The sequence below is a fragment of the Tachysurus fulvidraco genome, chromosome 25 (genome assembly GCF_022655615.1).
Source record: "Tachysurus fulvidraco isolate hzauxx_2018 chromosome 25, HZAU_PFXX_2.0, whole genome shotgun sequence".
Classification (NCBI taxonomy): domain Eukaryota; kingdom Metazoa; phylum Chordata; class Actinopteri; order Siluriformes; family Bagridae; genus Tachysurus; species Tachysurus fulvidraco.
The window spans coordinates 14,084,984-14,098,163 of NC_062542.1; the positions used below are offsets into that span (position 1 = coordinate 14,084,984).

Genomic DNA, 13,180 nt, shown 5'->3' on the forward strand with positions numbered 1-13,180 from the left:
ATTTGAAAGTTGATTATATTAAAGAAAGGAAGAGTTACAATGTTTAAAAAAAGGACTTAAGAAGATTTCGCCATGTTGGAGAATATTAGAATGCTGCCTTGATCATTTTGTAACCTATAACATTTTATGAAAGCATTGTTGTTGTTTTTTACACTGCTTATAAAACATAAGTGTTGTGCATGTCTTGTATAACTTTTAGGAACCTTATCCCACTCCACTGTGTATAGCTAGATGTCATTCACAGCCCACTTGGGAGAATGAGGCCAGTGTGTGTGTGTGTGCGAGCGTGTGTGTGTGTGTGTGTGTGTGTCAGGGAGAGAGAGAGGGAGAGAGAGAGAGAGAGAGAGAGAGAGAGAGAGAGAGAGAGAGAGAGAGAGAGAGAGAGAGAGAGAGAGAGAGATCTGAGGTGCAGTTGGAGTGTGGGAAAGTGTGGGAATGTAATGGCCCCCCATGTGATCAGCAGTGTTTCCCCTGCACCGTGCTGGCATGAAGCCCCAGGCTTGAGCTTTTCCTCTCCTTGCAGTGCTGAAGGAGGGTGTGTGTGTGTGTGTGTGTGTGTGTGTGTGTGTGTGTGTGTGTGTGTGTGTGTGTGTGGGATGGTGGGCAGGCACATGGACCACAGATCATGACTGATGGCCACAAAGCCACTGCTGCACACTTTTGGACACTTCAGGAGAGAAATCCAGACATTTCTCCTTCCTCTGGATTGCTGCTTTATTTATTCGCCGCTTCTTTGAACTATTGCGACTTGAACCGGACAGCTTTCATCATGCTCTTATCTCTCCAGCTACGACTTCTCGACTGAGTAAACTTTCACAAAGTCTCTGTCGGAAAGTCTTTTGTTTCAAGGAGACCTGTGGAGGTCTTTTTTTTTTTTTTTTTTTAAATCTGAGTTAAAAAGCATTCAGGAGTAAGATGAGTGAGGAGAGTAAAGCGGAGAGCGCAAAGGATGTGGAGAAGCAGCTGCGCCTGCGCGTTTGCGTGTTGCGGGAACTGCTGCACACTGAGCGGGATTATGTGGAGACCCTACACTTTCTTTCGGTATGGCAACATAAAGCCTAACTATCTCACCTAGACACCAGAGATACACCATATAACAAATATATCACATATACATCACAGATATATTACCATGGTTTATTGCATAAGACAGTAATCCAAAGTAACTGTATGATATTGCTGACAAAATCATCTTTTTATGGTTTTCCTTTTTTCTGTATGTCTTGAGCTGTTTTAACCTTTATCTTGATAAACTTTTTGTTTTTTAACCTGACATAGGTCTCTATATTTTTCCCTACAACAGCACCTCTTGTACATCCTATTCCTGTACACCAGAGCAATTTGCTATTAAAACCTTTCCATTTACAGTATAATGAACTTTATAGTAATATTGTGGCATTTCAAGTTAGTTCCTGTGATCACGTCTTCTTCCATATCATTCCCATGACACGCAAGTGCAAAACTATTTTCAGAGCTGCTGTTATAGGAAATGAACAGAACACCTTCTGACTAATCAGATCTGAGAACTTGTTGTAAACGCAGACCAGAACTTTATACACATTTCGGTGTTTTTTTCCTCTCTTGATGCATCTGAATTATTCCTTAACTCAAGTTTTTAAACCAACAACTCACTGGCTTTTAATTTGATATGGCAGAGCAAGAAAAAGTGCTGAAGTGAGCAATTTAATGTAACCTGGGCTTAATCTGTGGATTGGTCTGTCAAAAGTCTTAAGCTCATTATAGCAGTTAAACTGAATTATGTTCAGTCCTTTAGTCAGAATGTGTTAGGGATTTTGTTGGTGGTGGTTTTTTAACCATGGAACATACATTTGTTTGCAAAAAGTCCCATCTGGACCTTATATTATATTATATTATATTATATTATATTATATTATATTATATTATATTATATTATATTATATATGGCTTGTGCCATTCTACAATATCAGGGAGAACCCTTGGTGAACTGGTGGTTTCACCATTTAGACATGTTTCCTTGCTATTAAGGTCTTAACCATCCAAAGAACCTCTGGGGAACCCCATTTGCCTAAGACTATTTTGACAGGGTTTGGCGTTTGCGAGTGTTCAAAGCCTTATGGGTAGTACATGGGTACAATACATCGTATTCACTGAGGTGTCATTAACAAAGAATGGCTTTCTAATGGAGGAATGGAGGAGTTGACTGACATAACAGTGTAAAACCTGCCATTGTGTTCAACTGTATGAGTGGATTTTTTATTCCATTGGCTCTCATTCATAAAGTGACTAGATACACTCTCTGGTATGCTATTATTCGTTTAAAAGATAAAGTGTCTTTTTATACAGATGAGATGATGCTATATGTTATTATGCAGTGGGTCTTTCTATGATGTGTTTATATCATTGATGGAAGGGATAGAAGGGCAAAATGTGACCATATCAAGTTTTCTAATGGAGGAAATGTCTCAAAGCTTGCCATCTTGTCTAGAATGGCAAATACATGCAAATATGTGTAACTTGTATGTGTGTGTACCAAGCACAACACTCACCCAACAGTGGCAGCATACCAACACTAACACAGGTAGATTCTGTATTAAAAGCACCTGGACTGTCACTGCTTCCTTTAACTCCTTTATATAATCCCAGGCTTAAATCCCTTCTAAAACTGGAAGAATAGCACATGCTTAATGGTATTATGGAATAAACAGAGAGTCAAAGGCAGGAAGTTGAGGAAATGGTTTTTAAAAAAATGCTGCTGTATATCCGAGACAAAAGAGTCATTTCCGTGCCTTGGATAAGGAAACAGACTCTATAAGATCGCTCATGTAAGATCAGGTGTACTCTGAAGACCCAAAAGTACAGGCGTACATACTGTATATTGAAAAGCATCCACTTTTCCCACCAGTTAACAGTGGGAATTGTACTTTAGAGCAGGGCTAAGGGCACTGTGCTGTGTGTCATTAGGAGAGTCGTTTCCCACACCATGTGTTTGTACGCATTCCTCTACCACAGATGGTTTCAATGTAGGTACGGGGGATTGTTTTTGTTCGGGCAAAATGCAACAACCGCTTTTCCTAGAAATCATCTTCCTAGCGTATACAGGGTGTTCGGTTCTTTTTTAAGGAGCAGGAGCTCTTAACTTTTTTAAGGAGCAGGACATATTCTTTAATATGTCCCTTGGGAAATTAATACATTTAGAATACTAGGAACTTCCAGGATACTTGAAATTTGTTTTAGAGTAACCTTTCACCAGCGATGCTTTAATTTGATTCTCTCACACCCGATTCCCAGAAGAAAGTGTTCGCATAGAGAGGAATGAATCTGTCGGGGTTAATGATATTGCTCAGGGACCCACAGTGGTTTTCAGTCCTGAGATTTAAACCCCACCTTTTGCTCACTGTCAATGAACCTTAACAGCTAAGCTCTTTTCCTATTAGCAATCTGTGTCAGCTATTCACAGATTACTGTTGCTATAATTGCGGCTCTGATGTCATAGGGTGACACTACTGGTGCAGTCACAATGCCATTGAATAGAAGGTAATGTTTGACTGTTAGTTCCTAAAAAAACTAGAGCATAAGACTCTTTTTTTCACTCACCATGTTCTACCGATGTTCAGTGTCACATTAAAGAGAGTAGTAGCCGTTGATGCGAGACATAGGGCTCGCAGTCCAGAAAAGCAATTAAGCTGAGTTATGTCAGAGACCCGGCTAGTTAGAAGTCTACGAGACAATGAGTGTCATGACGTTGATGGTCGTATTAGCATGATGTGTACAGTGTAGGTTGATCACTTGATTTGTTGATGATAAATATTCCTATGCAAATCATTAAATAAGAAAAAGATTCCAATGAAAACATCATCCAGGGCATCAATGATTAAAGACTTCTCTCAAGTCCCACATGAGGTGTGGGACTGAGCATTTTCACAGCTCATCTTCATTAGTTACGCCAGCCCTTTTAACCAGACTTCCTCTCTGACCCTGAAGGCCTGTTGAGGTCGACCCTAAGAAATCATTGACTTACTTCAGGCTTTTTTTTGCCTGGAGGTACCAAGAGATCTGTGCCATGTTGAACAGAGGGCATTTGTGTTTGTTAGGTTTTGGGTGGGTGGGGTATATGCTAGACCTTTTGGCTCCTAGTAGACAAGCCTGGAGAAATTGCCATAGGGGGCTCAGACGTGAGAGCCTGGGCTTGGTGCCTTCTTGCATAAACCATATATCCTGCTGGAGTATTTCTTGAGAATTCTTGAGAGAATTCCAGAAAGCAAAGTCAGACATGATATGAAACCTACTCTAATTAATACATACATGGGTTGATGTGGTTAAGAATCAGAATAAATCTAAAAAAAATATCTTACTTAATGTCTTAGTAAAAAATTAGCAAAGTGTGTTTGGCTCTGGTTCTCAGACAGAGGAAGTGTCCTAAAGGGCTGTGTCTATGAATTCCCTAGAATTTCTTATGTAACTGTTCATCTTGATAGCGGGAGTCTCTTAAGAAGTTGTTTATTTTATATATTTGGAAACCAAGAATCTTGACATGTCTGTGTATAAGGTGTATAAAACTGTCCTTGCATTGCAAGTGTACTGGAAAACCCATTTTGTTGATTTGATGTAAGATTTAATTACCTAATTGATTTTTTAATGAAGCCTACATGTGGGAGAGAGTAAAGGAAATCCGTTTAACGGCTTGGTTTCAGTAGAAAAATAGATTTGCCTGTGAGTAGAGTGTGTTCCACTGAGCCTCGGCTCGATTAACTAGTCCCTCTGCAACATTTTCCTCTTCAATGGCCTGTGGCTTGAAGGCTTGACCACCCAATGTCATGTTTTTTAAGCTGGATAATGAAACACATAAAAATTAAATCGTGGCACCATAAAAAAGAAATTGGCTTTATCTTCCTTGTGGGGCTTTGCAGTGTTTTAATGTACAGTATACTACTCCTTTGGGTCTCTAGTGAAACATTTGTTTCCAGAGTAAAAAAAATATTTAGCATGGAAATGTATAATATTACAGTGTTGTTTTTATTGGATGCACCACAGGCAGTTGTGCAACTGAGCTAAATGTTATGTTACAGATTGTACTCTGTTTTCCTCTTTTTTTAAAGCTCATAATAAAATGATCATTAAAGATAAGCTCAAACACTCTCATCAGGGGCACTGGACCCAGAGCGCTAGTAAATATTATCACTATTCAAGACTTAATTTCTTTGGAGCTTTTAAAAAAGAAATATTTTTGAGCTTGTTGATTTGTTCATAGATTATTAACATGTGCAAACAAATAAATATGACAAATAGGCCTACATCAATGCACAATCTCTTCTGCTGTGTCTCATGTGAGAAATCTTTTAGCATTTAACTCGCATTTGGCAGGTCACATGTTTCTCATGCAGGGCTGTAAGCAGGACCAGTATTACAATTTTATTTGCTGAGGCGCCAATCGCTTCACATATCAGACCGCAGAATGTGTACTAGACTACTCGCATGTCTTCAATAAATTGCTCTAAACTGCTAGAGAAAGTCTATATAATATAAACGAATTAAATATTTTCTCCTTCTTTTCTCTCTTGCAAGTTATGTCAGCTAAATTAAACAAATAAGCAAGTAAGCTACTGTAGATTTGCATAAAGTACAATATATATGTATATATCATTACTATAGTATATATCATATATATGTATATATCATTACTATAGTATATATCATATATATGTATATATCATTAATTAATTAATTTTATTAATTAATACTAACATTAGCAGTTTTGCTTGTTGCTGTGCTACTGTTTGCTGTTGTTGCTATGCTGCAGTTTCAGTCCATTTGCAGTCTGGGTAAGTGGTGGCTCAAGTGGTTAAGGCTCTTGGTTGTTGATTGGAATTGGTCAGGATTCAAGCCCTAGCACTGCCAAGTGCCACTGTTGGGCAAATGAGCAAGGCCCTTAACCCTCTCTGCTTCATGGGTGCTGTATCATTGCTGCCCCTGCACTAAACCCAGCTCCTCTGTTGAGATATGTTAAGAAAAGTATTCCACTGTGCTGTAATGTACTGTGTATATATCGAGCGATAATATAGGCTTCTATGCCAATTTCAAATGTTACATGAATGTTTCACAAGTAGCCACTCAGGCCTGTAACTATAAAAATGCTCTGATAGAGGAAACAGAGGACACGCTTTCATGGAGGCTTTCACTTCACATGTCAAAATGACATTACTTGAAAACTACCTCCTACGAGACACCATGTTTGCCAAGTTTGGTGTGGAAGAACTCAAGTGTCCTGCACAGAGCCCTGACTCTAACTCACCCCCACTGAACATATTTGCAATGAACTGGAACACTGTCTGCACCCCAGACTTTCTGAACCAACATCGGTCCCTGATCTCAATAATGCTCCTGTAGCTGAATCAACACAAATCCCCACAGCCACACTTCAACATCTAGTGGAAATCCTTTCCATTAGAGTGGAGGTTTTTTCCACAATGTTGAAAATAAATCTGGACTGGAATGTTCAAAATGTGCTGGTCAGCTGTCCACATGCATTTGGCCATATAGCGCGTATCAAGTGTCTATTATTATATGTAAGTTCTCAATAAGAAGTAAAAATAACAGAAAATTAAGCTTACGGTGAAACCTCAAGCAGAAGTTTCATTCTGAGCCGTTCTGAGGTTAGCTGAGATCCACCGTCACTGCTGACTGGGCCTTGGCATGCAAGTTTTTCTGCATGGTAGGAAAGGTAAAATAAAACATAAACAAACAACCAAAAAAAAAAAAACCAAACCATCCAGAGGTCCAGACTTCGGTCTAAAATAACTTACAACATAGACTTTTTATTAATTCTGAAGTTTGACAGAAACCATGGGGAAAAAATGAATCCCTTCCTCTTAAATGTCCTAGCAGAAGGTTCAAAGAGTAGAGAAAAGCTTAAGGAAGGCAAAGAGGCGAGTATTTATCTCTTACTTTACTATATTATATTGAATATTTTATTAATGCCAAAAGTCGGAGGTGCTGCAGTACAGTAGGTGCCTTATAGACCTGGAAACACATGTTAGTTTTCTTCTCCCACTGGAGTTTGTTTACTACAGGAGCAGCCAATCGAATTGTTGTATTACTTTCAAGCATGTGACGAGGACTGAAGCCAAATGGGGTATGAATGCTCAGAACAAGCAGTGACCGCGGTATTGCCCCTCCTCCTGGGGTCACTTCACCCCATTCCTTGACATCTTCCTGCCAGTTAATCTTCACTCCTGCTGTTTTGGAAACAGCAGCTTTGATTAAAGGGCATTTTCTTTAACCGAGGCCTACAGTAAAAAAATGCTCAGTAGACTAATCTAAGAACTGAGAGTCCTTTTAGCATGGTAGCATTGTGTTAGCAGCATGACTATTATTTAAAAAATACTTCAACTGACAGAGTACGTATGTTAAATTTATCACGTTATTCATTTCTTCTCAGATTGGAAGCACATTGTTTGTTGATTTTTCTAATTTCTATGGATGCAAATTGTACAAAACGCATTATTTCACCCTTAAAAGTAAGATATTAGAACAGATTAACTGTATAAATGCACCAATTACTATAATCTGACTATTAGGTTAAAATCCATGTTTACATTTATGTGAGTATTTATGTGAAATACACGCTACAATATATAGATATATATATATTTACTATTTAATGATAATGTTTGTTACAAAATATAAGTAACTAAATAGACTCATCTTGACATAGGTGTGTGCTAAACGTCTGTTTTTTTCTTATTTACTGAATACTAAATGTTATTGTACCAAAAATATACCACAAGATCTCCATTATTATTATTATTATTATTATTATTATTATTATTATTATTATTATTATTATTATTATTATTATTATTATACCCTATGTAGTGATCGTATGTATCGAGCAGGAATCCATTTAGAATTCGAACTAACTGTGTTGTGATAAATATTAATGTGTTAATATAAATTTCCAAGTTAGGATTTTGCATTATGGTGTTTACGTGACTGAAAATCTTGTAGCAGGCAAAATTAGATTATAAATCTATGTGTGCCTGCTTGCAATTAGTAGATGTTCAGTAGATGTTGGCAATACAGCTGGTTATACAACACTGAAAAGTGCTTAGAGAAACATGTTTGAAAGAATTCACTGCTCTGAAGAAGTCATGGTCATCTCTGTAATTTGTCAGAGGCTCTGCAAAAGCTGTCAGCTGTAATTGGAAAGGAGACGAGCGCTGACAGCTAACATCCTCACCTTCACCATGGCTAATCAAACACTAGCACTAGTCTTTACTCTGCTGTTTCTCCTGAATTTGTTCGTCAGGCATTTCCCCTTGACCAGAAGTGCTGGATTGATGCAGTCTACATGGATTGTTTAGATTCTTGTCTCTGTAATATGCATACATTACTTTTTCCACTGCTAAGCCTGAGGGGACTCATCTCAGTCGGAAATGCTAATTAGCAACGCCCTGCCTGTGTGTAGTGCATTATTCTCAGCAAACAGACAATCTGTTCTAGAGTCTATTCTGCTGAAAAATCTTCAGAAGTTCTTCCACTTTGATTTGAATATTCTTGTCACATAGCATGCTGTGTGTCTTCCCCAATGGCTACAGACACAAAGAGCTGCCATACAAAGACAGCTATTGATTCCCACATGATGTAGCTTTATATATTCGCTGTCTTGTTTGTTTTTGAATCTCTGACTTCTTTTCATCATGCAGGTGTTATCCGATTTCCCATGAAAGAATGGAAGAAAGTGTTTGAAAGGTGTCTTTATGGATACACTTTGTATTACACGGTTTCGATCACAAAAATAAGATTTCCCTCGACACTTCAGCAGAGCCAACAATTATACAAGACGTAATAAGGTGTGATATTTAGGATATATCTTCCTTCTCTTAATGGCATATTTAGCACTCTTTAGCCTACATGGTTTGTGAAGAGTCAGGCGGGCTACTGAGAGCTTTCAGGGGCTCCAGTCGGTGAGTTCCTTTTGCTTTTGTTTCATGGCAAGCAGGATTTCCTTCCTTCCTGGCCCTCCCCTGCTTTACATTGTGCTCTGTTCTTCCTGTGCTGTTGCTCCTTTCCATAGCTTTGGCAAAAAAAGCAAAACAAATTAGTCAATGAATCAGAATTACAATTGTGAATCAAACATTTTAGAAACCATCAAGGAGGATCATAGAACACGTAGAATAATACTTAATACTTAAATCCTGCAGCCTCGTCTTTTACGCTCTTTCTCACTTAATTAGACTGTTTTACCGAATTCAAAGCATGAGAGCATAATTTATATTTAGGGGTGTGTATGTTCATGTAAAGCTGTTTAATTCTTTGGTGAGAAATTCGATGACAATACAAAAGAAAAGTTTCTGAAGTCTGAGAAAATCAGGAAATCACCTGTACATGTAACCACAATTATCCTAGACTAAGATATAAAATATTTGAAAAAAAAAAAACTATGAACTTTACATTTCTACAGCTCAGTCCTTTGGCTCAGCATGCAATTTTGGTTCAACATGCAACCCCGTGTCTTGCATGTTTGCTTTACATTGTGCTTTTGGAGAGATTTAGACTCAGACCTCTTTGTCACTGCATTTGAACTCTGCCTGAGGAGGAAACACAGCAAACAGACAAACAGACATTTAGAGGGATCTGACGATTCTTATGTAAATGCATCCTTATGCTGGTGTATGAATAGGATGCCTATGTGTCCTCTCATGCCAGCTGTCCTTCCTTGTGACAGGTGCTCACTTAGAGGGGCATCAAAGCCCACTTGTGAAGGCTCCAAACTACGTGAAATGGGCATTAATACAAGCTACTGTTGCATGTTTGAAGCTAGTGTTGAAGCATGCCAGGCAAAAGAATCTCAAAAGAATGCCCACCACCTGAAATGCTACCAAACCTTTGTTCTAATAAACATCCATATTTACAACTCTGTAATTTATAACCTGGTTATATTGACATGTTAAAATTGAACTTCTTGTTTACCCTCCTTCCAATTTTTATGTAGACCTAACACTAATTTACAATAAATCTTGCTCTGTGTTATAGCACATTGTGTGGGCTATTTTAAGCTTTCAGCAGTTTCGAAGAGAAATCTAAAGAAATTGTATCATACATCTTTAGTAAAAAGGTTCCACCTTTGGTTTAACCTACAGACCGAACAATCAATGGCTTTAGGATGGATCCAGGACAAATCAATCGGATAGCTCATCAAGTTTGATCTCTGGTTTTGGTGAACTCGCAGGGTGCCATCCACATGTCTCTTCCTGTAGTCTGTGCTAGTCTTTCAGCCAGGAAGGCTCTAACAGGACAGAGCCTGGCGTGCTGGGCGGGTTAGCAAAGGCCACTATTTCTACCATTATACAAAGATGGCATTGAGCCCAGAGCCCTTCGAAGGGGTCCTTTTCCCGGCCATTCCCCTTTTCATTCCCATTCATGCCTGTCTCTAAGGACTTACATAAAAAGGTTCTTGGGGACCTTTCACAATTTGCAGCATCCAATTTTGTGACAGGGATTGGGGATAAAAAAATCAAGGACAACGGTTCAAAGCAAAGTCGAACTTTCAAAGTGGTTGTTCCCGGAAAAGTGGGTCATTCATAGTTACCAAGGTTCTAATCAGTAGCACAATAATGACAGTGAAAGTGTTCTGGTAAAAAGCAACCGAGACTTGTAACAGAAAGTCCAGCTTAGTCAGCGTAATCAACATCCAGCCAGTCATGGAATTGCATAATCAGCTTTGGAGTAAATATAAAGCTTCATTCTAATGCATATTCAGTAGGATTTGCTGACTGTTGAGGTAAATTCTATTAGTCAGTGAATTTGTTGAACATTAATGCTTCTTTAAGAGTGTAATTGGAGCTGGTGTTGTGAAAATGTATTTTGCTCCTGAATCCTTGTTTATCTGTGTTTCTTTCCGCTATAAAGGCTTTGCGAAAAGCAACTCTGGTGAGACAGAATTAAAATACAGGACATTGTATAAGCCCAAATCACTTCCTTTGTTCGAAGACCCGGCAGCTAAGAAGCCAGTGGAGTATGTATGGTATAAGCTTCTTAAGTGAAAGAAATCCCCAGATTTGTAGTCTTGTAGGCTGCATTTTTATTGAATTGAGTACGCCAAAATGTGTTCGGCTGACACCAGCAACTTTTTACCAGTAGCATCACTATGGATGAACATGACCCTCTACCAAAGAAGAAATCATTATCAGTAGGCTTCTTCAAAATACGTTCCAATTAGGAGGACGTCATTCGACTATCATAAGACAGCTACCAACCAGGGAGACTGAAGGATATCACATGCTTCGTCTGAGACACATAACAGGGCAGTGTCACTGTGATGGACAGGAAAGAGTGATCGTGTGCCATCCTTCCCAACCAGATAGCAAGGCAAGATTTGCTCCGTTGGTTACCAGGCTGTGGATTCATTTAGAATTGAGCTTGAGATCTCCCAAGCTCTTCCATCTCACTGAGACGGTTTCTGTCATGAGCTGCCTATCAAACTCTGCTTTATTTTAATTGTTTATCCTATCGGTACATACTGACAAATAATGGACAGATTATGTGTCAGATTTACAGCTTAAATATAATATGTATAATAACTTTATGACAGATTATGTAACTTTTTATAAGTATACAACCAAATGAATCCTGGAAAACAAATCACATTGCGGTCTTGTGGTAGGATTTTGGACCATTAGTTGACTATAGCATACACACAGAAGTCTTTGAACAACTGCAAATGACTTTTTAGCATATCCAAGGACAGATTGAACATGATCAGAACTGTATTTATAGTCTGTCCTTCCTGTGGACATTTACCAGCACTGTAGCTACATTGTGCTGCGGCTGAGACGAGTCCTGGTGTTGTCAAGAGCTGCGCTAAAAGACACCATTGTCCTTGTGTATCTTTTAGACAAAAAGTCTCTCTAGCCTGATATAGTCGCTGCTGCTGGTGGACCCTGTATGCAGACCGAGGGATAGCATTCTGTGTTGTTGATGCAATGCAGAAACAGGGCTGATAAATGAAGCTTTTCCTCCACAGCTAGAAAATCAGCATCCATTTCCTGTCTGGTGCAGGCACGTACAGTAAACACATCTCGCAAGTACTGTACATATCCATAAAAGTTTGCGCAAGTAATGTAAAAATCTTTGAGTTCCTGTAACTGTTAGTGTGCTTGGGCCATACATTTTTAATGTTGTAAAAAACAACGGTCCCACACACTGCACTGACTGCCTCAACCCACATGAGGACTTTCTGTTTAAAGTCATGAATGCGAACGGTCACCTGCTGTTAGCCTCCTCATGAAGGAGTCGCAAACGTGGCTTTCATCCTGTTTGGTCTGGTTGTGACAGATAACCTTTGTTTTGCAGTTGATAGCCATTTTGCCATGTTTAACCTACTGAGGAGAGACCGAGATTACATACACCACAGATCCCATAACTATGACCTTGCTCATAACAGCTGGCAGGAATTCTATTTTTTGAATTCTTACAGATTTTAGCATTCAAAATGTAAACAAGCTTCTGCTGCTTCAGCTTTGCGATAAACTTTCCTGGTTGTTGCTCTGCTTTCACACTCCACCGGTTCATTAAACCCTGCAGACATAGCCTATTCACGTTATCACCCAGCTCACCCCCCATGTGATAAGGGTGAAATTATCTCTCCAGAATGTTAAATCACCAAAAAAACCCCCAAAAAAACCACACCAAAACATCTTTATCCCTTAAATGGCATTTACCACCAAGAATAACAAAGTTTTTTTGAACTTGAAACACTTTACTGATCCTCGGAGAGAATTTGCTGTCTACACCAAATTAGTGACTCCGTACTACTTAAAACAACAAAGAATCACTGAACCGTCTTGAAACAAAAGCGGTCTGTTTCTAATGATCATATTCACAATGACAAGTCTTTCTTTATTCGCACAGAATGTACTGCTGTCCCTGTTCCTGTTTATAAACCCTGTTATGAACTCATGTAACACGTTACATAACAGATCTTGTAAAAAAAAAAAAATCCAATAACAAGTAAACAAAAAAGATTCCTGCAGTGGAAATGGGATTAAAAAAATTCATGCAAACGTGAAACTCCTTTTAAGGCGTTAAATCTGAGTGTTGAAGTAAAAAATGTAATACTGATTGACAGTGATGAACAACTCATCTGAGCAATCACTGATCATGTGACCAATCACGTGGCAATATAACAATACAGGCATTG

General features: G+C 38.7%; 1 protein-coding gene across 1 annotated transcript in view; it reads left to right on the plus strand.

Moving 5' to 3' along the window:
- Positions 1-521: 521 nt before the first annotated feature.
- The window catches only part of prex2 (phosphatidylinositol-3,4,5-trisphosphate-dependent Rac exchange factor 2), a 106,537-nt gene continuing 93,878 nt past the window's right edge, over positions 522-13,180 (plus strand). Inside the window, exon 1 of the mRNA XM_027174633.2 lies at positions 522-1,041. Coding sequence (XP_027030434.2) covers positions 916-1,041 — 126 coding nt within the window. The 5' untranslated portion in view covers positions 522-915. The remainder of the gene's footprint in view (positions 1,042-13,180) is intronic.